Below are 26251 nucleotides of genomic sequence, written 5' to 3' on the forward strand. Positions count from 1 at the left end.
GCAACGCACACAAGCCGTCACTGGAGAGTGGGGGGGATTTCTCATTCGCGTTCAAAATCCCCCAAAAAATGTACACACAACGCTGAGGTAAATTCATCAAAGTGTAACGTTCTCCCCCCCACCACCCCAATGTGTTTGTGTGTGTGTACACACACACACGATGTGTGTGTGTGTACCTCAATGTGTTTGTGCAGGGGTCGGGAACCTTTTTGACTAAGAGAGCCATGAAAGCAAAAAATTTGGAAATTTATTTCAGTGAGAGCCATATAATATATTTAAAAAGTGAATTCAACTAAATGTCAGTATAATAAGCCTCTGAATTTATTCTTTTAAATAATGTTATAACACTCACCATTAATGCGACTTCTGGTGCTGCATGGATTTGCTGATGTCTTTGTAGTCGGGTTGGTACTTGGTGAGGTTAAGCTTCATGCAAGCGTTGAGGCTTTCATCCGTTAAACGTGATCGTAGGTTGGACTTGATGTTTTTAAGATGTGAGAATGACTGCTCACATGCATACGTAGATCCAAACATGGTCAATACAGCAATACTCACGCTGCAGTGTGTGGTATGTGACAGGAAGCGCGTTCCAAGTTTTGAGAATCAGCTGGTCTTCGGGTTGGAGTTTTTTCATTTCTGTCCACATGTGCTTGCTCGCCAACTCCGCTTTCTGTCGTGTGATTCTTTCCAAATCTTCATTCAGTGACTTGAACTTATTCACCCACATGTCTGAGGCCTTCAGGTCAGCCACTTCTGCTTCAAAATCTCTGACGGAGACACCAGGGATGTAATTCAGGTCGGCTGTGTTCAGTGAACACTCGTTTGGATGGGTGATGAACTTAAAAAGACGAGTGTGCTCACGAAATTCTCCAAAGCGTGCTTTGAAGGACTGTAGGAGACTGGATGTGCAGCCAGCTAGCTGGTGGAGATCAAGGTTTTGAATGGGCTCACTTGCTGTGCATGCATCTTTAAATTGGCTCAGTTTTTCAAAATGTAGTAAACGACCTGTTTCAAGATCCGTGATGAAAAGCTCCAGCTTGTTTTCAAAAGCAAATACAGCTTGTTGAAGGGATAACACTGTATTTCCAATGCCTTGCATTTTCACGTTGAGCTGGTTCAGATGTTCAGTCAGATCTACGAGATAGTAAAACTTGAGGAGCCACTCGGTGTCGGCTAGCTCAGGATGCCTGACGCCTTTCATTTCAAGGAATGTCCGGATTTTGTTCAGGCAAGCCGCAAAACGGCTAAGCACCTTCCCTCTTGACAACCAACGCACATTGCTGTGCAAAAGCAGACCAGGATAGTTATTTACAACTTCATCCAGCAGTGTTTTAAACTGGCGATCATTTAAGGCTCGGGCAACAATAAAGTTGATCACACGAATGACCAGCGACATCACTTCGCCAAACTGCCTGTCACACATCTGAGCACAAAGTGCCTCCTGGTGTATAATGCAATGGAAACTTAGGATGGGTCTATTTTCATGTTCACGGAGAAGCGCCACAAATCCTTTGTTTTTCCCCACCATACACGGAGCACCATCAGTACACACTGAGAGAAGTTTATCCATAGGTAGACTTTTTTCTTGAGCAAACTCCATGAAAGACTTGAATAAATCCTCACCTCTTGTGGACCCTTTTAATGGCAGAACAGCAAGACTTTCTTCGCGCAGTGTGTCACCAACAGCATATCTTGCAATCACGCTGAACTGCGACAAATGGCTCACGTCTGTTGACTCATCCAAAGCCAGAGAAAAGAACGGCGCTGCATTTATGTCCTTCACTTGCGTTTCCTCCACTTTGTTTGCCATCACGATGGTACGATCATGAACAGTTCTTGCCGACAGAGGCATGTCTTGTATCCGTTTGATTATCTTGTCTTTGTTCGGAAGATCATCAAAAAGTTCATTGGCTACATCCAGCATGAACGTTTTAGCATACTCGCCATCTGTGAATGGTTTTCCGTTCCTCACTATTGCTAAAGAACCAGCAAAGCTAGCCGAATTATAGTCACCTTGCCGGGTCCATACGCGGAGTTGCTGCTGGCTAGCTTGCACCCTGCTCAGAAGTTCTTGGCACGCTTTCTTTCTGCTGTCTCCCGCAGGGTATTTTGATGCAAAGGTAGCGTGACGCGTGTCGAAGTGCCGCTTTACATTCGACCGTTTCAACGATGTAATTTTGTCATTGCAAATTAGACACACCGCAGAACCTGCTCTCTCCACAAAGGCGAATTCTTCGGTCCATTCGTCCTGAAATGTACGATACTCGTCGTCTTTTTTTCTTTTCGCCATCTTCTTCGTCGAAGGGTTAGCTTTGAGCTAATGACCGAGCAGACGCAGTCTCAGACTGATTCAAAAGGGGGTGTTTACCTGTTTTACCCAGCAACGGCAAACGTAGGCCAGTATCATCCAATTAAAATAATGGACAATTGCTCCTGCAGCCCTGAACAGGACATGCGCAGTGAAAAATCGATGGATGGATTAAAACAAGTGAGAATATTTTGTTTTATCTGCGAGCCATATGCAATCATCAAAAGAGCCACATCTGGCTCGCGAGCCATAGGTTCCCGACCCCTGTGTTTGTGTGTGTGTATCAGTCCAAGTGTGTGTATCAGTCGCTCTGTGTGTATTAGTCGATGTGTGTGCATGGCTCCATGTCAGTGTGTAAGTCAATGTGTGTTTGTATGTCTATGTGTGTCAGTCAATGTGTGTATGTACGTCCATGTGTATGTGTGTGTGAGTCCATATGTGTGTGTGTGTGTTTTAGTCCACATGCGTGTGTAAGTCTATACATGTGTGCGTGTCACTCGATGTGTGTGTAAGTTAATGCGTGTGTGTGAGTTTATATGTGTGTGTAACTCCATGTGTGTGTATCTAAAGTATATGTCTGTGTGTGAGAGTCCATATATGTGTGTCAGTCTAATATGTGTGTGTGTGTCAGTCTATGTGCATGTGTGTGCGTGGCTCCATGTTAGCCAGTATAAGTCCATTTGTTTGCATGCCTGTCGGTCCATGTGTGCGTCTTAGTACATGTGTGTGCTTTATTCACCTGGTCAAGGCCTATGATACCATTAGTAGGCCTGGGCTCTGGGTTGTTCTTCGTGCTTTCAGAGTCCCTGACCCTATGCTCACGATCCTTAAGGACCTTCATGATGCTGAGCGGCCCCGCATCAAACTACGTGCCCGGGAGTCAGAGCCATTCCCTCTACACCTTGGTGTGCGACAGGGATGTCCTCTGGCTACCACATTCTTTCTTATATGTTTGGACCACGTAGTTCGTTAAGCCTTCAATGTCTGTGCCCGAAGAATTACCATCGGAGGCTGATCGATGCCCGGGTGCAGTCAAGGGATGGCTTTCTATTGGTCAACCACATTATGTATGCCAATGATCTGGTAATTGATGCTCACTCAGAAGAGGCGTTGGATGCACTGCTGCTGAACCTGGAGCTTGCCACTAAGAGGTGAGGCCTTACCATCAGCCCCACCAAAACTAAGCACCTGCCTGGGTATTTTCTACCATCGGACAATCGACCCCCACAACTCACAATTGGTGATGGGGCAGTTGTGGAGAGAGTGCTGAGTTTCCCATACCTGGCCAGTGTGCTCATGACCGGCTCCGCTTTAACAGCAGAAGTCTCACTCCCAATCAGTCGAGCGGCATTATCTTTTAATCGGTTGCGTAACACTGTGTAGAAGCTGCCTGGTCTCTCGCTCCGTACGAAGCTCCAGGTATTCTCGCCCACTTGCGAAACTTGGACCCCCCCTAATGGAACATCTTCGCCAGTTAGAAACATTTAGGATGGCCTGCCTACGATCCATCCTGGGTTGAACCAGGCTGGATTGTGTGATGAGCTCACAAATCCTCGAAAGATCTGCACAAAGTACCATTGGTGACCTCCTACGGCAGGCAAGGCTGCGTTGGCTGGGCCCTCTAGTCCGCATGCCCAGCCACCACATGCCGGCTCGAGGGGGCTAACCGGGCGCAGCACAGGCTAGAGAAGAGATGGAGTGATGTGCTACAGGACAATGTGGAGCTGAGTGGACTTGTTGATGACTGGTACCAGCGGTGACAAGATTGGCCTCTGTGGAGGAGCATCGTGAAGGACGCTACTGGCCAGTTGGAGGCAGTCACCCTCCAATAACAATGGAGGGCGGAGGAGCGACGCTCAGAACAATAAGCGGCGCACTGGGTGGCTAAATCACAGCAAATTAGCACAGTAGAGGGCACAGGTGGTGCATCAACCAGTCATCTCAGTCAGTCGACCCGTGGCAACTGGGTCTGCCCCGTGACCTCCTTCCAGCGGGCGTTTGACACTTCACATGGCCTCAAGGTGCACATGGCCTGGCACAAGCGTCGTGGTCACATCAACGCCACTTGGTGGTGAATGCCGGTTGTTGTTGTTGTTGTGTGTGTGTACGTACACGTGTGTGTGCGTAAGTCCCGGTGTGTGTGTCAGTCCATGTGTGTGTGGCTCTATGTGCGTGGGTTAGTCGATGTGTGTTTTTGTGTGAGGCTGTGTGTCAGTCTATGTCTGTACGCCAATGTGTGTATGTGTGACAGTCCATGTGTGTGTGAGTCTATCTATGTGTGTGTGTGAGTCGATGTTTGTGTGTGAGTCGATGTGTGTGCGTCGGTCCATGTGTGTGTGTGGCTCTATGTGCGTGTGTGAGTCTATGTGTGTCAGTCGATGTGTGTATGGCAATGTGAGTATGTGTGTGACAGTCCATATGTGTGTGCGTCGATATGTGTCTGTGTACGTCCATGTGTGTGTGTGAGTCAATGTGTGTGTGTCAGTCCATGTGTGCGTGTAAGTCCATGTGTCTTTTAGTCGATATGTGTGTCTTTGTAAGTCCATATGTGTGTGGAGGTCAATGTGTGTGTCAGCCTATGTATGTGTGTGTGAGTCCATATGTGCGTGTAAGTCTACATGTGTGTGTGAGTCGATTTGTGTGTGTAACTAAATGTGTGTCTCTTAAGTCGATGTCTGTGTGTGTGAGTCCATATGTGTGTGTGTGTGCGTGTAAGTCGATGGGTTTCTATGTGTGTGTGTCGATGTCTGTGTATAAGTCCATGTGTGTGTCTGCCTTTTTCACCCGGGCAATGCCGGGTACTTACCGCTAGTTTCATATAAATGGCAACAATATCAAGTAAAGTCAATGATATAATGCAATACTCGCAACTCCAGAATTTACAGTCCCATCCATCATGTTTAATAATAATATTCATATCCTCTAATATGGTTGACACAACAATCCTGCTTCCGATTGAGCACGGTTGGCTACATAAGATGCAAAACAAGTTCAACATACTCATATCCGAGGCAACAAAGCCTTTCTTTTCCGTGCCACATTCTTTTTTAAATCGGAAACAATGATTACTGTACAACGTACAAATTCGGACAAATTTTGAATTGTCACATTTGGGTTGGAGCACTCAGTTCCTGCTTCACTCGTCAGTCACCTCCTTATCACTCTTCTAACGCTACCACTATCATTTTTAGTGTTCCCGTGAACTTCACTCATCGATCCTTCCATCCATGTTGAGGTCTCGGTCTACCAGAATGCCCCTGTTGTCTCATCCGTTCTCTCTTCAATCACCACACTGCAGCAGGTCACACTCACTCAACGCCCCCCTCAAGGCAGATGTCATGACCATAGATGAAACATCTGTTACGTCGTGTTCACGATGTAATTTTGAAATATATTAACCATCATTACGAGCATTGAGTCTTTGCTAGCCCATTCATCTGGGCCCTCTGGCTACTTGATTCCATACTCTTTGGTTCTATTCGGTAAAGTCACGTAACTTTACCGAAAAGAACCAAAGAGTATTGATCCTTGCAGTCACGAAAGCTTCAAATCTAGACTTGATTCCATGTACCTATAGACTTGCCAATGATCTATAGTCGCCTCATCGGATGAACTTTCCTTCTATTACTCTTTTTCATTATTTTATTGGGCGTTCTGCTACCCAACCATGAATCCTTGACTGAGGAGGCATGGTTTATCCCCCTTTAGTTATCAACAAATTACAGTCTCACTATGGTATTGCTGGCAACCTATTGGGATATTGGGCGTGTGCTCAACAACACAATCATTTAAAACTACTTCATTTGCAACCACCATCAAGCATTGTCTTGACCTGATCCAATAATTCGAAATAATAATCCAGAGTGATTTTATTTTCAACAGATGCTTGCAAAGAATGCAGCAAAACGTCGAGGCCGGTAAATTAAGGTCGCACTGTCTGGATTCACATTTTGAGCTGGACACGAGCTGGACAAGCGATGGAGGAGTTTGAGCATCTGCGGCGTGGAGAGCGGAGTATCATGACCTCGCGGAGAAACCCAACGGGGCTCACGATCGGAGTAAAACTTCTCCTCATGGTGAGGACGACCACTCACATTGTCTCAGTCATTTGTCAGTTAAAGGGTTCACGTGTCGCTGAGGTCCTGGGTTCATATCAAGGTTTCAGCCACCTGCGGTTTAACCGGATACTCAAGCCCTGTCACCAACGACTTATATCGAAATCTGTATTTCTATATTGAGATCCATATATTCGCACAGAGACACAAAGATTCACAACAAAATGCTTGGGCTCACACAAAGATGCATACTCGCACGGAGACCTATGCCCTGCTATGGAGACCCATAGAGTGACATAGAGTCACATAAACTCAGAGAGTGACACAGAGGAATACAATTATACAGAGGCACCGACTCGCATAGAGACAAATATGGGCTGAACTGTGACTAAACCAGGTTTTCAACTCACCTCCATACATGACCACTCCCTTCCACACAGCACCAATCACCTCTAAACCCCATCACTCGTTAGCATACAGCAACACCCTCTTCCACACCCCACCAGTCACATACACTCACCACCACAGCACCACTGACCTCCCATACGGTCCCCAAATGTCTCCATACCCACCCTACATCAACTTGTAGCACCACCACCCTATCAACGCGTTGTACATTGCAATTGAGAGTTGATTGCATGCTATTAAAAATTTATGGCACCACACAGCCGCCTGTGAATGGCCAATAAGTTTCCACTACACCACGGTAGCTCCTTCAATTGTCGGTTATAAAAGTAAAACTGTTTTGATTATTTTTCAAGACATTTATGCGTTTGGTAATCCAGTAACTTTTTTATTCATCCAGTTACTGGTAATGGAAAAATAACTGATTTTAATTAGGCTAATATAGAGAGAGCTGACGTACATCTAGGAGACGGTCTACTGAGATGTAATACCTATTGGCTTGTTCTTGTACCATATGGCAAGACAGTAAATTTTACGTTCAGTGTTAAGTTTGTGAACTTCAGGAAGAGAGATGGGAGTGCAGAGGTAGGAGAGTGGTTTGATGGGAGGTAGGAGACTGCATGGAGGGGAGAAATGATGAGATGAGAGGGGACGAGTGGGAGAGTGCGTGGCGATGAAAATAGTGAGATGAGAGGGGAGAGGTAAGAGACAGGGGAAAGATCATGACGAATAGAACAACAGTCACTGCAATATTTCAGTGAATCTGAGATTTGGCAGAAAGCCAGTGGAGAGAATGCAGTATTGGCGTGATGCGACCACGTTTGTGTCTATGGTTGAGGAGCTTTAGAGAATCATTCTGAATCATCTGTAACCTGGACCATGGAAGAAGGAGTCACAGTAGTCCAAGCAAGAATAACGGCATGGATGAGAGTCTCAGCAGGCAGTGGATCTAGACAATGCTGCATGAGTGCAATGTTCAGTGGTCAGAAAATAATGTGGCTCCTCAGAGCCCAGCAAGTTTGTCTCTCTGCACACAACAATCTCTGTGTAATCCACCAATCATACTTGGTATGGAAAGCCAATAGGCCAATAGACTAAACCGTTACAATAGTTTAACATCTATGTGAAAAGAGATTGTAGCTTTGTGTATCGTTGCGTTTATCTTTAATGTTTCATGCCAATTCATGATGAGGGTATACACTTCATTAGTTATTGTGTTGACCAGGGCCCAATAGTTTATATGTAGTATATTGCTCCATTTGTTAAAAAGCCTGCCTGCTTATGTTAACCAGAAGTTCAAAACCGCTCCACAGTGTTCTTGCTTTAACAAATACAACTGGGTAGAATTTATCTTATTTGGTTCTTTCGGTAAAGTCACGTAGAATGAGAATAAAATAATAAAATAAAACAATAAAATTCTCACGACGTTTCGGCCACAACACAAGTGGCCTTCTTCAAGTGAAAGGAGCAAACCTGTCGGGACGACAGAGCTACAATGGATTTGCTCCTTTCACCTGAAGATGGCCACTTGTGTTGTGGCCGAAACGTCGTGAGAATTGTATTTTTTATCTTATTATTTTATTCTCATTCTACGTGACTTTACTGAAAGAACCAAAGAAGATGAATCCTTGCAGTCAAGCTTTAAAAGGATATAATTTGTCTGAAGAGCCAACAGGCTGATGGATCTTAATATATTTGCTGAATTTGTGAGGGAAATTAGGGTATTTGTTGCATTCCTGGTAACTGCTAAAACATAAAATAACTGATTGTCACTTTGCAACAAATATATAAATGTCAAGGGCACGAAAATTTGTACTTTTTTAACTGATAAATTAAGGGGGCTGTCATGGTGTAGTCGTGAGCACACTGAACATTCCATACAGTGGTCTGTGCCTCAATTTAAATCTACACCACCACCTCTGTCCACCCAGCAGTGTAAATGAGTTCATCGCAGTTAAGTCTGATCGTCAGGTCTCAAGTTATTCATAAGACGATATATACACATCCTTGATAGGATAAGATGATGTGATGGGTTGAATTGGGAATTCCCCTACCTCTTCTAAGACGTTTGGTGAGCATGGAAGAGTCGACAAATACCCCCTGGAGCTCCCAGTAGGTGAGGCCCTTCCACCAGCCGTGACAAGGACAGGCGTGAAATTGCAAGATATAAAAAAGCATGACAGGAGTGCAAATTATAGGCAACATAAACACATCACAAGGTAACTCAGCACCTGGCCTACAAATGGGCATTAGTCTGTCAGTCGGGGGCAATGATTGGTGCTTTCCCCAATTGAGTATAGCAGGTAATTTACATTTGGCAAATTTAGATTGTGGCACGTCATACAATGGCTGGCTCCTTTCAAATTACGTATGTTGGTTGAACTTCTTTTACACCCTACGCATCCAACCGTGCTAATTGAAGGTGCGAATGTCAGGGCATCTTTAATATGAGTGAAGCAGACGGCGCATATTTATGATTCATTTAGCTGGATCGTATTGCTGTTCAGTTCCTCCGCCTGATTGCCCAATCATTCTGTATGGATCCGTTCTGCAGATCTCTTTACTGCACAAATTGTCTCTTGCCAAGGAGTGCGGTGATGGATTCTACAAATCACAACGAGGCATCTGTTGTGAGCTGTGCCCTGCAGGTAAAGCAACACAGACGTGGCCATCCAGGGTCATAACACTTCCCTCCCCTTGACATTCGATTGTCACGATAACAATGAAAACAGCAGAAGTCCGTGGATAACTTTTCATGACTTTGCAGACAGGTTGAGAACCGTTGCCCTACCCCTACTGCTGTGTGAAACAAAAAGCATGGCACTCAGGTGCCTGTTTGGTGGCCAGGTTGACGCACTACAGATGTGTGAAGGAACTCCAATTGGTTGTGCCATTCCAGTGGCCCCACCAGACGGGTTAATTTGTAATAAATAAAAAAACACAACAATATGCATCGAGTTGATGCATTGTTCCTAAAAGGCGCGTGCTTAAAGTTTGTCCACTCTGTCTCCCAAAGAATCAGTTCCTGCTTGGACGTTTAGTCCAGCACCAATACAAAAGTGAGGTATTTTGTCTTGGCCTGCTCACGCTGCGTTGTCCTCCAGGGACATACAAGATGTTCGACTGTGCAGCTAATAAAAGGAGAGCGAGGTGTGATCTATGCCCTGAGGGCAGCTTCATGAGCAGAGTCAACCATGAGGAGAAGTGTGCACCGTGCAGCAGTTGCGGACAAGGTAAATGACAGCACAGCAAGTAGGTTACTGCCATATCTGCATTGTGTGTTTTTGAAATGTATCTCTTTGTATGCATCATACTCCAATAGTGCCATCAGCATCTTGTAATAAGGCAGATAAGTTATATTTGGGGTGTACAGTGAAGAAACAAAACAGGATATCAAACAGACCAAGATACCAGCAGTGCTGATATCCTGGTTTGTGAATCTGTAGCAATTAATAATGTCCTGCCAATGACACATTCTCGGGTATGTAACTGATCTCATCAGATATCAGAAGCTAAACAAGTTTGAGGTTGGAAAGTGCTTAAGTGGGGGTCAACCATGCATAGAACTCGTGATATAGACCGCTACAGGGCTACGTACTGAGGAGTGCAGCAAAATCAATTGGACTGTATTATTTTCTGTAGTATTTTCCTACATCTATGTTCCTCACCTTTACCAACCTGCTCTGTGTGGTGAAGTATGAACAAACAACCTCAACAGGGGACAAAGAGGACTATATTTCTTGGATGTTTTCTCAGGTACATATTGGATAACATGAATATAATCTCTGAAAATGGTCAAATCACAGTCGTCTGCATTCCGCCAAGGGTTGTCAAATCAAAACTGGTAACTATTTTAGCAATTAATTACCAGATATGTGGCCTACTCTTCCAAGAAGACCAGCTATCTTGGAAGAGGTTAGCATACTATTTTGTTATTGCCCACGACAGCCCCTCTAGAGGGTATTTGGCCGACTGCCACACTGCCCAGACGTCTTGGAAGAGGTATTCCATCTCTCAATGGTAACTCCAAGGGTGTTAGCATGAAACACCAGCCTATCAGTTTAACTATTTTACGTTTTGTATTTTTAATAAGTAATTTTTCTTAAGTTGAATAGTCAATGTGAGAATATATTGATGTCTCACGATACATGGCATTGTGCGGGGTGGACAGAGGCATTTTGTTTTTACATTTGTAATAAACCACTATCACGACAACTGTTGATTGGCGTCTTTTTATTTATAGAATCTCTGCACATCTCCACTCTCTCTTCCTCTCTCCTTTCCCTTTCTCTCTCTACTGCCGTTGACGAGCCGTTCTATGTCCTCCGTCGTGGCACGCTTCCCTCTCTCTCCGATACTGCCGCTGGCTGTCGGCGTGCCGGGAGGAGCGGCTGCTTCGCTGGGAGTTCACCACATGGTCGTCGGCGAGGAGAGGTTGAGCAGCGATGCAGTCCTGACCCGACGCTTCCCACACCGACCCCGAGTCCTCTCCTGCCTCCGCTTATATCCCTCTTGGCGGAGCTAAGCTCCACCTTCAGCCACGACCCCTCGTGGAACCCTCCCAATGGTTCCCGTTTATTCTCTCCAACTCTGCCCGTTACCTTTGGCCCAGATGGAATCCCCGCTTAGGATTAGATACCGATTACCCAGCTGTGGCCATGCAGGAACCCCTTGTAACCTCCTAGATGGCGCTCTCTAATTACACAATGATAATTATTAATGTAACCAGTGACCTCTGGCTTACAAGTTCAGTGTGCTAACCTTACACAGCAGTGGTTACTTTTCTTTCCCAGTCTTAAATGGTATGCTTATTGTTATAGATATTTCTATATGTGCAGCAAACTGGCAACCATTGTTTTCTCTCATTCAGTGACTGATGATGCAAAAACAAAACTATTAAATTGACTTTGGTTTGAATGGAGAGGTTAGTGGTTTGATGTGATGCTTCTCATTGCAGATGAGGAGGTGGCTCACGCCTGCTCCGTGGCCCAGGACACCGTGTGTCAGTGCATTCAGGGGCTCAAGAGAGACCCTGGCTCAGGGATTTGTCTCCATGAAAATCCCCACACAGGTGAGCTAACCAGCCACTGGAACCGGTGCCATCAGTTATGCAGTAGAGACGTTGATTTGTTATCTTGACAGTCAAAGCAACAACAGTCTGGTAACTGAAATAGCAGACGCTCGCTGCATAGGAATGAAGGCAAAATACAGACTCGTGTTTGAATGTGAATATGACCAAGAGTAACTGTAAAATTATCTTTCTTGAAAGGTGAAATCCAAAACAGGATTCATTGTGCACGTTTCATTTACAACTCACAACTTTGAGACAGCATCATCATCATACCTAGCATCGTCTTTATCACTATCAGTAGCAGAATCAGTGGAACCAAAATGCAGCGACCTCAGGCATACGCTGGGTATTGAATGCCTTATTTAAATCAGGTGAGCATTGCTATTATTTAACTATTAGGAACCCGCAGAATGTCTATGGTAAGAAGATGGCAAATATGTACAGACTCTGATGATTTCGTAAACTGATTATTTCATACAGAAATATAGATTTTTATCTCTGTTAAACTGTATCCGGAAAAGAAATGACAATTATTCACCCCCTCTCCCTGCTGCACCCAAATCCCGCGTGGCGTCATAAACCCTTCTACTCACCACCCCGACGTCTCATGACATCACCGCCTCTCCTCACCAACTCACGTCAATCTTAATTTGAATGGCTAAGTGGTAATGCGTCGTTGCAGAAGTTCAGGGTTCGAATCCAGCAACCACATTAATTAATATTATGGGTATATTATCCATAAATACTACATTGCATATTGTTCACACTGAACATTAGAGATCCGTGATATTGTTCCTAAAAGAGTGTGCCAAGTGTGTTGGCTTCCAATTACGCAAAATTTGAGGTACACAGAAAAACCCTCTCTCTATTCACGAGGGATTTGTTCTTGATAATGCACCCGATTGCAGAATTCGCTCATGCAGAAACCTAGTTCCAATCGGAAAAATGGGGTGACGTTCATTGTACGAGTGGTCACCCCAGTGGTTCCTTGCCTGGTATACGTTAGGTCGGGGGTTCGATCCCAACCCAGACACCTGTATATTTGGAGTTTGGATGTTCTCCCCGTGGTCAGATGGATTTTTCTCTGGGTACTCAGGTTTTTCGCCTCCACATTTAGAAACATGCATTTAGATGATTTGGCTGCGTTAAATTACCCCTCGATAAGCCACTTCATTGAGCTATCATTTGTGGCCAAGTCATATCTGACAAGTGGGCCTTACCTGGAAAAAAAATAGTTATAAACAACCATGTGTTTTTTGTAACTACCTTGGATGATGATTTTACTCTGATGGAGGGTGGTGGTGATGTTGATGAGCTTAGGAGGATGACTCAATAGATGCAGGTGTTTGATAGCAATGCACAGTTATCATTTTGGAGAACACGAGCCACAACACTTTCCTGAATTGTATGCAACTCAGTCGACTTGTTCATACCTAAATGTATAAACGAGTGGATTGTAAGTATAAAGTAAACCTGCACAATAGCGAGTTCCTAGTGGGATCACTGCATGACTTGAGGACTAAGTGGGTAGCCGAGGAGGTATTGGTGGTCTGGCACCATGTACACTCGCAAATACTGAAGTCCAGTGGGTCACGAATAGGGAATTAGTATACATTTGTAGTGACATTACTGGATGTCTCAATGCTGTGGGTGCAGTACCGGCCCTAGAGGAGCACGGTGTGTGCTGCATAAGAGCCCTGGATGGCACCACGCTTTAAGTGCAATGCCAACCCTGCAGGATAGGGTGTGTGGGTGCCGACTGAAGGATAGGGTTGTGTGAGGCCATAGCATTTTGGTTGACCCCGGAGGACACGTGACCGGCTAAGTTGACAGAGGGTCCCCAAGAGGGGCCTCGGGGGGGTCACGTGGTTGGGACCCAGAACCTCCCAATAATTCTGGAAGGTGGACGTGGCCAAGGGCGAAACTGGCCATGACACAGAGAATATAAGCCGGGTCCCAAGAGGGATCAGGGTTGTTGTTCATCCAGGAAAAAAACCCTTCATCTACAATCTCCATCCAACGAGTCTCCAACACGTGGACCCGGGCCGAAGTCGTTGGTCCTGGTCCATAGTAGCAGTTACGTAATCATGAGTGTAGTTAGCCAGGTGGTCACCACATAAGGTTGTTATTCTGTTAAGGGGAAGTTATCCCATGTGTTGGAACTAGATAAATGTATTGCCTCCAAAGTCTACATCTGCGACTCAGTTGAACCCATTACACATTTGTAATGACGACTTGGCACACTTCTCTTGAGATGGGACTTTATTCAAGACACGTTCACTTGACATCAGGCAACAGCCCCGAGTCTCCTGAGCATCTCCTTTATATACCAACCGAGGCCACGCCCCCCTTCTCGATCATTCTCGCTCACTCTGGATGCTAGCTCCACAGCAGACTCTACTGTCCTCTTTCGTGACCTGACCATGCTCCCTTCTCAATCATTCCCGTAGCCACCAGTCCCTTCACACTCAACTGATACCCCTGTCATTACCTCCCGTGGCCGCCAGTGCATTCACACTGTAGGCTGATTCCCCTGTCATTATCTCCCATGGCCAATAGTCCACTCACACCGCATGCAGGCTTTATTGTCATTATACATTTAGTTACTCGCGAAACCCACGGATTCAGAACTCGCGAATAGTGAGTGTTTACTGTACCCACAATTGAGTTAAGTGCATGAAGCCACATAGCAGCTTCGCTCCCTATTGAGAACGTATTGCAGACAGTGTCTATGAAACACCGCACCTTCCTTCATGAGAGTCTTGCAAAAAAAGAATGGTGCGAATAATAAATGTACACATAATGTGATCTGATATGTGTCATCAGCAGGTGTGGATTAGACTTCAAATGTTCTGGTTTTGACAGATGTTTGTTTCTCATCCTTTGGGAAACTACACTGCACCTGCAGCAGCTATAGTTTTGGGGTCTATCCTTGGACTGGTACTGTCTGCATTTAGTCTCTTTCTACTCAAGACAAAACGGAAATGGCTGACTTTGAAAAAAACATCGGAGCATTATGGTAAGTATAGTGTTCCATTATTATATCCAAAACGGGATGAATCTATAAAAATGTATTCTTATGCTACCATGGCGACACCGCTTGAGATCTTCCAGGTGCATGCTCTAAGTAATGATATTCAGAGACAAACTGTTGCATATTAAGATAATTGTTAAGTCATTTCTCACCATACATATTTTGACACAAATGAGTAAGGTGTTCCCTATATTTGATTGTTAAAATACACAATACTCATGTACTTTACTATCTCATTATGCGAGACCAGAACTTAATGAGCCATCTTGCATCAGTTTAATTGTTGTATATTTGCAGCCACTGCAACATTAATCTCAATTTCGTGCCACAAAACAAGACTCCAAATCCTGAGTTCTTAATGCGTGCATATTCACAATCAGTAGTTTAGTCAACGACATGAATCTCATATTCTTGGTCCTTTCGGTAAAGTCACGTAGAAGGGAAACAATAAAATGATAAAAATATAAAACAATAAAATTATCACGACGTTTCGACTGCAACACAAGCAAGCATCATCAGGTGTGAAAACCACAGCAAAATGATTGCTTGTGTTGCAGTCGAAACGTCGTGAGAATTGTATTGTTTATTATTTTTATTATTTTATTTGTTTCCCTTCTACGTGGCTTTACTGAAAGAACCAAGAATATGAATCCCTGCATTCACGAAAGCTTTAAATCAAAATACATGAATCTCACTCAATACTCTGCCAATGAAATTACCAGAATTTTTTACGATGTTAAACGCTTTCAAAACAAATGCAGTTAACTCTTGATCAGCGTCTAGTTAATCACAGCTCACCTTGAGGGAACTGTTCATCACTCCAATAGACAAGCGCACCTCTACCAAACACGCTCAGTGATAGTGTTGAACAAGAGAAAGTATAAATAGTAACATGATGCAGGATCTGATGAAGAATCAGATGCAAACTGAGAGAGCACTTCATGTATTGGAGACTTGTAGGAATCTAATAAGGCCTAGAATATTAGATGAGATTACAATTTGACTAATGTTTCCATCATAAACGTTTCCTTTAAAATGTTACTAACTTGCAAATCCAGATATTATGAAAATTGTAATTGTCTATCGTTCTGCCACTATGACATGTGTGTTCCGGAATTACAATGTCTGTGCCTCCAATATATTTGGACATTTTTCTTCAATAAATAATATTTGTTTTCATAGGAAATGAATGCCTTAACCTTCAATATAAACATTTTAGCAGCACGTAGGCTTTCCCGATCAATATGAATAATCTCAGATCTAATGTATCCTAATCATAGGTTTCGGGGAGGGACAACAACGTGAACATAAACTCATTCCACTATGTTACCTGTGAATAACCCAATTAATAATTGGTAATGCATATTCTCAGGTTAACATGATCCATTGTAATTTATATTACTACATTAAACCCCCTATAGTCTTGGCACCTGATATGCTCACAATGATGGCTTCACATTTACTCTCTTTACGACTGAAACAGGAAGACTTCTTCACAATTTTTGATGATCACCTGACAAAGCTGGTTGTAATCACCAGCGAAACGTCATATTCAAATTGTAAATATTGTGGGTTTAAGGTCCAACACAGCAGTGTGCTGAATTAGTAACTAATTGGCATATTTTGTGAACTTAACAAACCTTGCTAATTGGCTGTGTCATGTGTCGGGTTTAACGAAACATTTATATCAATCTAACCCAAAATTATTTTTATGGACAGCTATGTTTGTTGACTATGAGCTGAGATTTTTGGTGGCCATCGAAAATTTTCCTACCTTTGACAACATGTTAGAGGTTCCCAAATCCATATTTTTCAACAGGCTTTGTTCTTTAAAAAAAAACCCTTTACACATTTGCTCAGATAAACCGCTTAGACGTATTATATGAGGTTATATTTATTACTTGTCCTTTACTAAGAGATCATGGAATTGCGGTAGAAAAGAAGATGGTTATATGATGCTTGCAATAACGTGAGATTAATATTTGTTTAGGAAGATACAAGGAATATCATATTCGGAAGAACTGTTCAGCAGTGGCAGGTGTAGAGATAAGCCAGAAGGCTACTACAGGGAATGATGAACGTAGATCATTGCTGAGGAGTCGAGTGGAAACGGCAAGGGAACGGGAGAAAATCAATTTGTGGTGGAGACACTAAAAATGCTTTTTAACACCGGGACACTGATTAGCGTCCATCAGCACAATGTGGGGAACGACTTTGCTGCTTTCTTGGTCTGCAGTTTCACAGCACTCTGCTACACTTCTATTTTAGTTGTTTTCTACTGATTACTTCTGATTGGACACTAACGTTCAATACTACTTTTCATTCGGCAACACTGCAGCCACTTATTTGTGACATTTTCAAAACAGTATTAAAATGTTCGTAGTATAAATGACCTCTTTGAATTGAATATGGGTTCCAATAATTGAATGTTTTGCTCTGCTACCAGAAGGAAATTATCAACCATATGAAGTATTAAGTTAATCGTTTGTAACTTAATTTTACGGCATTTATTTCACAGGCACTACTTATAGAAAGAATAATGATGAAGGCGAAGAACTTGCTGCTCTTGTGTTCATTGAAGTTCAGGTACAATGAACGCAGCATGTTTACACATTGACTCCAACATTCATTATTCATTGTGTAGGCTTACTCACAAGGACAGCTGTGGGCTTCATCCCTCATTAATCAGATCCCGTGTTCTCCACTACAGGGGAGCCAGAAGAGTGAAACAATTAAACTCATCCGAGAGAACCAAGAGAATCTCAAGGCCTGGATCGGAGTAGATCCCTCACACCTCCTGAAGCATCTCAAGGACTATGAGTGGATTCCTCACCACGTTTACAACGCAGCCAGGAAGAGGCATGGAGAGGAGTGTGTGGAGCACATACTGAACCACTTCTTAAAAAAAGGAGACACAGGCTGTAAGGAACTGTGGGAAGCACTCTTCTTTGTGAGGAAGCACTATTTGCAGCTGTGGAGGTGGCTTCACAACCGAGGTATGACCCACGTTCATTATAACAAGAGTTGCGTACTGGCAGTGAATTGATTTTGCATGGCTTTTGTTACAATTGTAGTGAATCTTTTCAGAGACGCGATTTATGATGCAACAACGTTAATTCTACACTTCGTGCAACACCGTTACACACGAGACTAAATACACCTATCTCTCTTGTTACACATAGGACCACAATACACCTATTTCTCTCACATACAGGATAACTATAATCGGGTCAGAGCAACCAACGTGCTGCCTGACCCACGATGTCGAAGACAAAGACGTAGATATATCACTTGGGTTCCACTTTACCTGCAGACAGCCCCGATATACGATCAGAGCTCCCCTTTTATCCTTCCCAGCGCGGCCTGGCTCCACCCTCGGCCCCGCCTACCTCTGGAATTACACCACACCTGTTCCCTCTCTGGCTCTGCTCTTAACCACGCCCCCTTCGGGAACTCTCTAGACCAGTGGTTCTTAACCTTGTTGGAGGTACCAAACCCCACCAGTTTCATATGCGCATTCACCGAACCCCTCTTTAGTGAAAAATAAAATGTGATTTTTTTCAAATTCAAGACGTAGATATGTTTTTTACTGGTACACAAAATGAGCCGTGCATGAACATTACCTTGTTCAAATAATAAAACCAACACAATGCATAAACTCACAACAAATTACATACCTGGAAATCTATGTGACTTCTGCTGTTGCCTTTGAGAGATCAGTTCAGATATGCGTGGCTTCACCTTGGCAAGTGCCACTCTCATGTCATTTTCACAACAAAGTCTGTTCCTTTTCTTCGTTTTTATGTCCAGCATCCTCGAAAAGGATTGCTCACAAAGATATGTTGTAACAAATGGTATAAACAAATCCAGGGCTTTCTTAGCAATAACTGGATACTTGTTCATTTGTCGACACCAAAACGTTGAGAGCGTTGTTGTTCTGAAGAGTTGCTGTTGAACTTGGCTCTGCTGAATTTCAATGATTTCGTCGAGGAATTCATCATTGACATCTGCTGTTTCAACAGCAAACGTGAACGGCTGTCTCACCCATGCTGGATATGACTCTCTTGTAGGGAAATATCCGTCGAGAGACTTTGCAAGCTCATCTAAGTGCGTGGCAATTGTTTGCTTCAGCTCCGTGGATACAGAAATATCTCCGATTCCAGACACATCTTCGATCTTACTTGCACAGTCGTCCAGAAGCGGGAAGTTTGCGAAGTTATTGTTCTCTGTTCGTCGTTTCCATAACGGTAGCTTTTTTTGAAAAGCCTTCAGGTGTTCTTCCGCTTCCATGATATTGACTCCACCACCCTGCATCTGCTGATTGAGATGATTGAGAGCTGCGAATATATCAGCCATGTACGCTAAAATGAGAATGAACTCAGGATTTTTGAAGAAATCTGCATGGCAGTGTTGGTGCTCTTGCAAAAACAGGGCTAATTCCACACGCATGGCAAAAACACGATTCAGCACCTGTCCCCGGGATAACCACCGAATATTAGAATGGAGCAGAAGTACCTCAAATTCAGAGCCCATTTCTTTACACAGCTCACTGAAGATGCGGTGCCTCAGAGCACTTTTTCGCACATAGTTCACACATTCCACCACAGTTTTTAATACTTCTGCCATTTTTGGAGGTAAGGTTTTTGTTGCCAACGCATGCCTGTGCAGAATACAATGCGTCACAATGATGTGTGGTGCATCAGCCTTTACTAGCGCACCAAAACCAGACTTTCTTCCCAGCTTGACTGGAGCTCCGTCCGTACAAACTGCAGAAACCATATCCCATGAAAGATTGTTGTCTCTGAAGAAGTCATCCACAAGCTTCTTCACATCGGCTGCCTTCGTTGTTGTTATAAGAGGCTTACAAAATAAATAAAAAACTCTTCTTTTATCATGTCGTCTTTCACATAGCGTACAAAAACAGCAAGCTGGCTTAGATCAGAAACGTCTGTGGTTTCGTCGAGTTGAAGGCTGAATTTTGCCGGGCTTGAAATCAGATCCGCGACTACTTGAGCCAAGATGTCTTTACTCATGTCTTCTATTCTGTCACTGACGGTGTCATTTGAAAGGGGAATTTGGGATAATTTACCTTCGGCCGCTGTTCCGAGTATCAGATTCCCCATCTTTAATGCAGCTGGTTTCACAAGTGTTTCACCAATGGTGTGTGGCTTGCCCTGCTTTGCGATCAGGTAAGCAACTTCGTACGATGCTGTCAGGATCGGTTTGTTAACAGGTACAAATCCAAGAGCAGGCAGAATGGCCCTTTCATCGAATCTGGCTCTCTTCACCCTGAATTCAGCAAGTGTTGTGTTCTTGTATTCCCCGTCTCCATGCAGCTTCAAGAAGTGTTCCTTTAGTTTTGCCGGTGCAAGACTAGAGTTGCTCAACTTGGCGTTGCAAATCATGCAGATAGGACGCTCACTCCCATCACGTTCCATGATACATGAGAATCCATGTTGTACATATTCGTCCGACCACTTTCTTCTTTTGCCCGACATAGTTAGTATGGATAAAATATTAAAGAAATCACACGACGTACGACAACAACAGTCACACGTTGACTACTGAGTATGCACTAAATTCCCCGCAGCGCTGATTGGCCAAGCAGTGTAGCATGATCATCTGCAGCCAGTGATGGCCAAGCGGGCCGTGTGTGTCATCACAAATTTACACAATAATTCAAGTGTGTCCAGACCTCCGTGGCGGGGGCTCTACCGAACCCCTGAGATCGACTCACCGAACCCCTGGGGTTCGATCGAACCCAGGTTAAGAACCACTGCTCTAGACGTTTCTCAGCTCCTCTTTCCGTGTCCCGTCGTTCACCCTTGGCCCACATTCCTCACCCCAGCCCATCACGTGCTTAACCCGCTGATGGGGTGACTCGTCCTCGCATGCCCCCCCCCCCCCCTGCCGCCAGCCACCCCCACCACACTCCCCCAGTGACCGACTCTGTGGCGATTACCTGCGGCGCTGGCAGAGGCTGTTATCCCCTACTCTGTCGGTAGTACTCATCTGGCTTCCTTCTGCTAGCACCCAGTACCATGCCCCTGGCGCATTGAGTGGTACTGCATGGTGTGTGAGGCTCTGTGCCCATTTCTGCAGCACTCGGCGCTACGCGCCATAGTGATCCATTTAACATCACTACACAATGAACAAGGAATAAAAGTCATTCATATGCTTGTATTCCGTACAACTTTGCAGCTTGTGCTTGCCCTTTCAAATAATTAATCAGTTATGTTCCGTGCCACAAAACAAGATGGCACTCACCAAGTGGCATGTGACTGAACAGCTTCATGTTAAATGCCGTAATGCTTGAGTACAATTATGAACCCATCTCTGCTTCGCCTCTTGATTCTTTTAGCACACTTGTGGTAAAAGTCAAGAGCAATGAAAAAAATGGCCGTGACATTTATTCAACGCTGTCAATCACAGGTGACGCAATGCAGTGCATTCGAGAGAATAAGTCAGCTCTGAAGCTGTGGATCAGTAGGGACCCACACCATCTTCTAGAGCATCTGAAGAGTCAAACATTCATCTCTAATGCCGTCTTCGCTAAAGCCAAGGGCATGAATGGCGGCGAGAAGTGTGCAGAGCTACTTCTAAATTACTTCATCAATAGAGGCAATGATGATTGCCTCCAGCTGCTGATTTCTCTGCAAGCCGTGCAAGATGAGTATCCTGAAGTCAAACAGTGGCTGGGCTCTCTTGGTAAGTTATTATTTTATTTAAAATGCCTTACACCTCTTTCATGTAAACAACGGGAAAGATGATAATTTGGAGGACAAGCAGACAATCGTAACTCTGCCACAGCAGCCCTGTAATCTTAACACGTAGGTTTTTGCAACATCATGATTCATAATTCATTTTTTGGTTGGGCCACGGAATAATAGCACCAAATCTGTGTCGTTAGATCTGTGTACTAGCGATTAATATGCCAATTATTATTGATTCATCTCACTGAAAAGTTGTAAAGCAATCCTCAAGACCAAACTCATCAATTCGATTTAACATTATTAAAAAAACAGCAAACATCATCAAGACAATGTTCGGGAAGTCATACACACAATGTCACCTTATCCAGCTAGGTATCATGACCATAAGAGGTTTTTGGGTTAGATCATCTAGATATAATGTGCCGTTAAACCTGCCACCACCCGATGCAGCCAATTTAGTAAGGTTTGTCACATTTACAAAACATGCCAATTCGTTACAACTTCAGCACACCGGTGTGTTGGAGAGTAAACCCACATTATACTTATGCAGTACAACTACTCATGAAGTTTGTGGATGTTTGGTCATTCATAGATCCTATAAAGTTTTGATTCTTTGGTTTAATCATGGATGAATGACACAACGTTGACTTTAAGAACGTGGTAGTTTTATCCAAACATTTTTTTTTACTTGCAAAAATGATCTAATGCACACATTGAGATTGATAAAATGTACATAATACATATTTGAGCTGATAAGTTAAGTGTGGCTTGGCATATATACATGTGAAAATCCCGTGTAATATTCAACAAATCTATTATACCAATTGTAACACTTAGTTTAAAGCTTTAGTGACCATATAACGCTATCCTTCTGCAGGCTAAATCTTGGCTTAAAGCTTTCGTGACGGCAGGAATTCATATTATTTGGGTATTTTGGTCAAGTCACGTAGATATGGTCAAAGAAAATAATAAAAATAACAAAAAACTACGACGTTTCGATCACAACACAAGCGATTGTCATCAGGAGGAAAAAAAAGATGACGATCGCTTGTGTTGTGATCGCAACGTCGTAGTATCTTGTATTTTTGTTGTTATCTTCTTTGAACCTACTGTATCTACGTGACTTTACCGAGAGACCCAAATAATATACTTCTGCAGGCTAGCATATTCTTGAGTATCTTTTAACCTGTTGAGACAGTGCTTAGCTACACTTCTATTTTAGTTATGTTTAACTTGGATTTAGCACTGTCTAGAAGTGAGATTTCCTTGGTCGTTGAGAATGCTCTGCTCTCCAGAAAAACAACTCCATGTCCTTGTTGTGGAAGATGGGCAACATCATGAGTGACCTTTCTGGAAGTGATGGCTACAGAGATCGGTTTCATGAGTGTGGGACATTTTGTGTAGTCTTAACTCTACCTTCATACAGATAATGATCACGAGAGACAATGTTGTCCACAACAGGGCACTGGGAGCCTTGGTAATGTGGCTTACTAGAGGCAGATGAGATTCAGATGCCAATGGAACGTGCACACAATGGAAAAGGAGCAATTACCACGTGATGCCATGTCCCAGCAACCACACCATGATAGTGATGACAAACATTACTTCCAGTTTGAAAATAAGATTATGTTGCAATTTGATCACAAATGTACGAGTGATTCTAGAAAGGTATTGAAAAGATAGCATAAGCAATGCATTAGTTGGCAAGAGAACATGATCTGTAAGCGGTTTATATATCGTTAGATAAACACGTTTGCGCTGAGTGGGACGTGTGCACACAATGGGTCATGGCCAATCGTTCAGAAAGGCATTGGCGTGGTCTCCAGAAGTGTAACAACAAAGGGAAGACCGACGTGTAGATAGTGAGATAAAGTTTAAGCAGATCTTGAGGTCGCTTATCAACTGTGTAGCAACTGCATGATTTGGCAGAGGGTTGAATGTACTGGGGATGCGTGGTAGCATCAAGAGACATCTTGATCTTTATTGCAATTGTTCAAACTAAATTCCTGTTCATGTCTGTAGAACATTTTATAAAGTTTGTAATGTAAATATCCTCCATCACTCTCATCTCAGTGTCTCACATTCTGTGTTTATCATCATTATTATTCAGTTCTAATAAGGTAATTTGCTGCTATGAAGTGAGAAAATATTTAACCATACCAACTGTCCACTTTAATCAATGGTAACCTAGTAGTATTGTATTTATTCACAGGTAGTACCAAAACAAAGAGCAATGGAATCAGTGTGCCACGTGTTGATGTGCTTTCAAATGGAATTCAGGTAAACTAGATGCAGTTTGCATGCACATTGAACACTCTTCATTTGTTTAGTATATATGCTTAGGATGAAGCATGCTTTGGAATCCATTGCATATATAAATAACAAACTTAACTCCCATGTTCTCTAATTCACGACCACAATCAGAGTGACACATTGAAACTCATCCAAGAAAACAAGGGGAATTTCAGGGAATGGATTGGAGTGGATACATCGCACTTCCTGAAATTTTTTGACGAATCACATTCTATTCCACACGAAGTTTGCCAAGCAGCCAAGAACAAGCATGGAGAGGAGTGTGTGGATGTTATACTAGATCACTTCTTTAACCAAGAAGAGACGGCGTTGTGGGAACTGTGGAAAGGTCTCTACTATGTGAGGAGGAACTACGAGCCACTAAAGAGCTGGTTTCAGAAGCACGGTATGATCCACACTAATAATACATCGTGCATATGCACGGATACTGTACAACTGTACAATTTTCCAATGTTTATTTTCAAAATGGTTGAATACTGTAATAAAAAATGTTGCCTGCTCCTTTATTCTTTTGGCACATTTTGGAATAACAGGATAGTTAAATGAAAAGACAATGCATATGAAAAGATAAATGTAAAATGCATCCAAAGTTATGTTTGTCACAGGTGAGTCCGTGCGGTCCATTAAAGAGAAGAAGTTGGATCTGAAGTTTTGGATCGCTAAAGACCCCCGACATCTCCTGCTGCAGCTGATGATTCGAGGACAAATTCCCAATAAGATCTTGACTCAAGCCAAGTGCATGAATAATGGTGAGAAGTCTGCAGAGGCACTGCTCAACTACTTCATATCCAGAGGCAATGACGACTGCCTCCAGCTGCTGTTTGCTCTGCAAGCCGTGCAGGACAAGTATCCTGAAGTCACGCAGTGGCTGGGCTCTCTTGGTGAGAAATTACTACATTTCAAACGCCTTCCTGCTTTTTTATGTAAATAACGGCCAATTGAATACTGGGTGACCAAGTGGTCAGCACACTCACGAAGGAGTCGGTTGTCAACGAGTCGACAGTTTTAACCCTGCTTAATAGCCCTGTAATCGATTTCTATGAGGCATCCTCACCTATATTCTATCCACTGCTGAATGAATGCATCCCCAAGCCACTGTTAATCCACATAGTCATGTGATACATTCCATATAGCTCCAGAACCTTAGCCAATTCAACTCCAACTCAACGCTGTGCACACCCTTTGGTGCATTCCCTCCTCTGTCTGCCACTCCATCGCTAGTCTCCACCACCAGGCTCCCAATCCTCCTAGTGACCTGTCTCAACAAAGCCTAATTAATTTTCTCAGCAGTCTAAAACATTGCATCTTCTTCCAAAATTGTATGCATGTATGTTTAACTTTTTACGGACCATACGCATACATGTATGTTGAACGTCTTTCAGACCATACACAGCTTTTGTTATTTTCAGTTTATTTTTTTTTATTTTACATTTATTATTTTTATTTTCTATCTCCGTGACTTTACCGAAAGAACCAAGAATATGCATACATGTGTTCCACTTTCTGTCTATGTCCATGTGTCAGATCCATGTCATGTCAGGTAATGTACAATTAATTAAATTGTTATTCTTCAGGAAAATGTGTGCTACTTTTCAGGATTGAGTTCCGTTCTCCAAAAGCACTCCAACCTCAACTTGTCCATCTCTAAGGCTGAAACAGCATTAACTTTGTCTTTTTTTACTGCAGTGTTTTTCAAAAGGCTTTGCAAGAAGACGAGCTTGTTTCTGAACACGTATACCAACTATTCGCTGCAAGAAAAATTTCGATCTTATAAACGGGAGCTGATCCAGGCACTGCACTCCAACGTGATACCCCTGCTGTCTCAACTACAGAGCCGAAATATATTCACTGACTTGAATGTGCAGGTATGTCCATGGGCTGGTGTAGTAATTAAAGGGGGATCAGGATCAAATTGAAAATGTTAAATTACAAGGTGAGAGTGTAGAATGGTGTGCAGTCTGCCCTTAACATGAAGATACGACGGCCCTCATTAACATGTTCCATGTAGGTGATCCAAGTATTCTATGAACATGTCTAACGTTTGTCCTCGGAAGTATTTCATTATAAAAAATAACATCACATTCCTATCTGCAGAATAAAAAAAACCTCACACGGAACATGATGGTTAACATTCTGAGATAACCTCACGCATGATGACGTCATTGGATCGCAAACGGGGAGGTGCCTTGTCAGCGAGGCCAGATGCAAAGTGAAGCCTTTTGGCACTAGCTGCCTCCAACTCTATGGTGACTTTTTAATCAATTTGGCCAACATCCTTCAAGACGAGTCCCTAATAGCAGCAAAACTTTATAATAAACTCTTGCTCACATTGATTTGTGCCCCCAGTTGGAT

General features: G+C 43.3%; 1 protein-coding gene across 6 annotated transcripts in view; it reads left to right on the plus strand.

The window, feature by feature from the left end:
* Window positions 1–26251, plus strand: part of LOC142907803 (uncharacterized) — a 41732-nt gene that overhangs the window by 8507 nt on the left and 6974 nt on the right. For 2 of the 6 annotated variants that reach the window (XM_076057609.1, XM_076057610.1), the window contains exons 2-14: window positions 6191–6384; window positions 9323–9416; window positions 9873–10001; window positions 11080–11202; window positions 11726–11839; window positions 14748–14858; window positions 17392–17459; window positions 17584–17869; window positions 21306–21581; window positions 23799–23866; window positions 24011–24284; window positions 24505–24780; window positions 25586–25764. In XM_076057609.1, coding sequence (XP_075913724.1) covers window positions 6286–6384; window positions 9323–9416; window positions 9873–10001; window positions 11080–11202; window positions 11726–11839; window positions 14748–14858; window positions 17392–17459; window positions 17584–17869; window positions 21306–21581; window positions 23799–23866; window positions 24011–24284; window positions 24505–24780; window positions 25586–25764 — 2097 coding nt within the window. In that variant the 5' untranslated portion in view covers window positions 6191–6285. Of the gene's footprint in view, window positions 1–1755; window positions 6385–9322; window positions 9417–9872; window positions 10002–11079; window positions 11203–11725; window positions 11840–14747; window positions 14859–17391; window positions 17460–17583; window positions 17870–21305; window positions 21582–23798; window positions 23867–24010; window positions 24285–24504; window positions 24781–25585; window positions 25765–26251 lie in introns of those variants that run through there. The other 4 variants (XM_076057611.1, XM_076057608.1, XM_076057613.1 and 1 more) reach the window with 4 other exon arrangements.

The sequence above is a fragment of the Petromyzon marinus genome, chromosome 83, assembly GCF_048934315.1.
Source record: "Petromyzon marinus isolate PM22_M1 ecotype Great Lakes invasive population chromosome 83, UKy_Petmar_22M1.pri1.0, whole genome shotgun sequence".
NCBI lineage: Eukaryota > Metazoa > Chordata > Hyperoartia > Petromyzontiformes > Petromyzontidae > Petromyzon > Petromyzon marinus.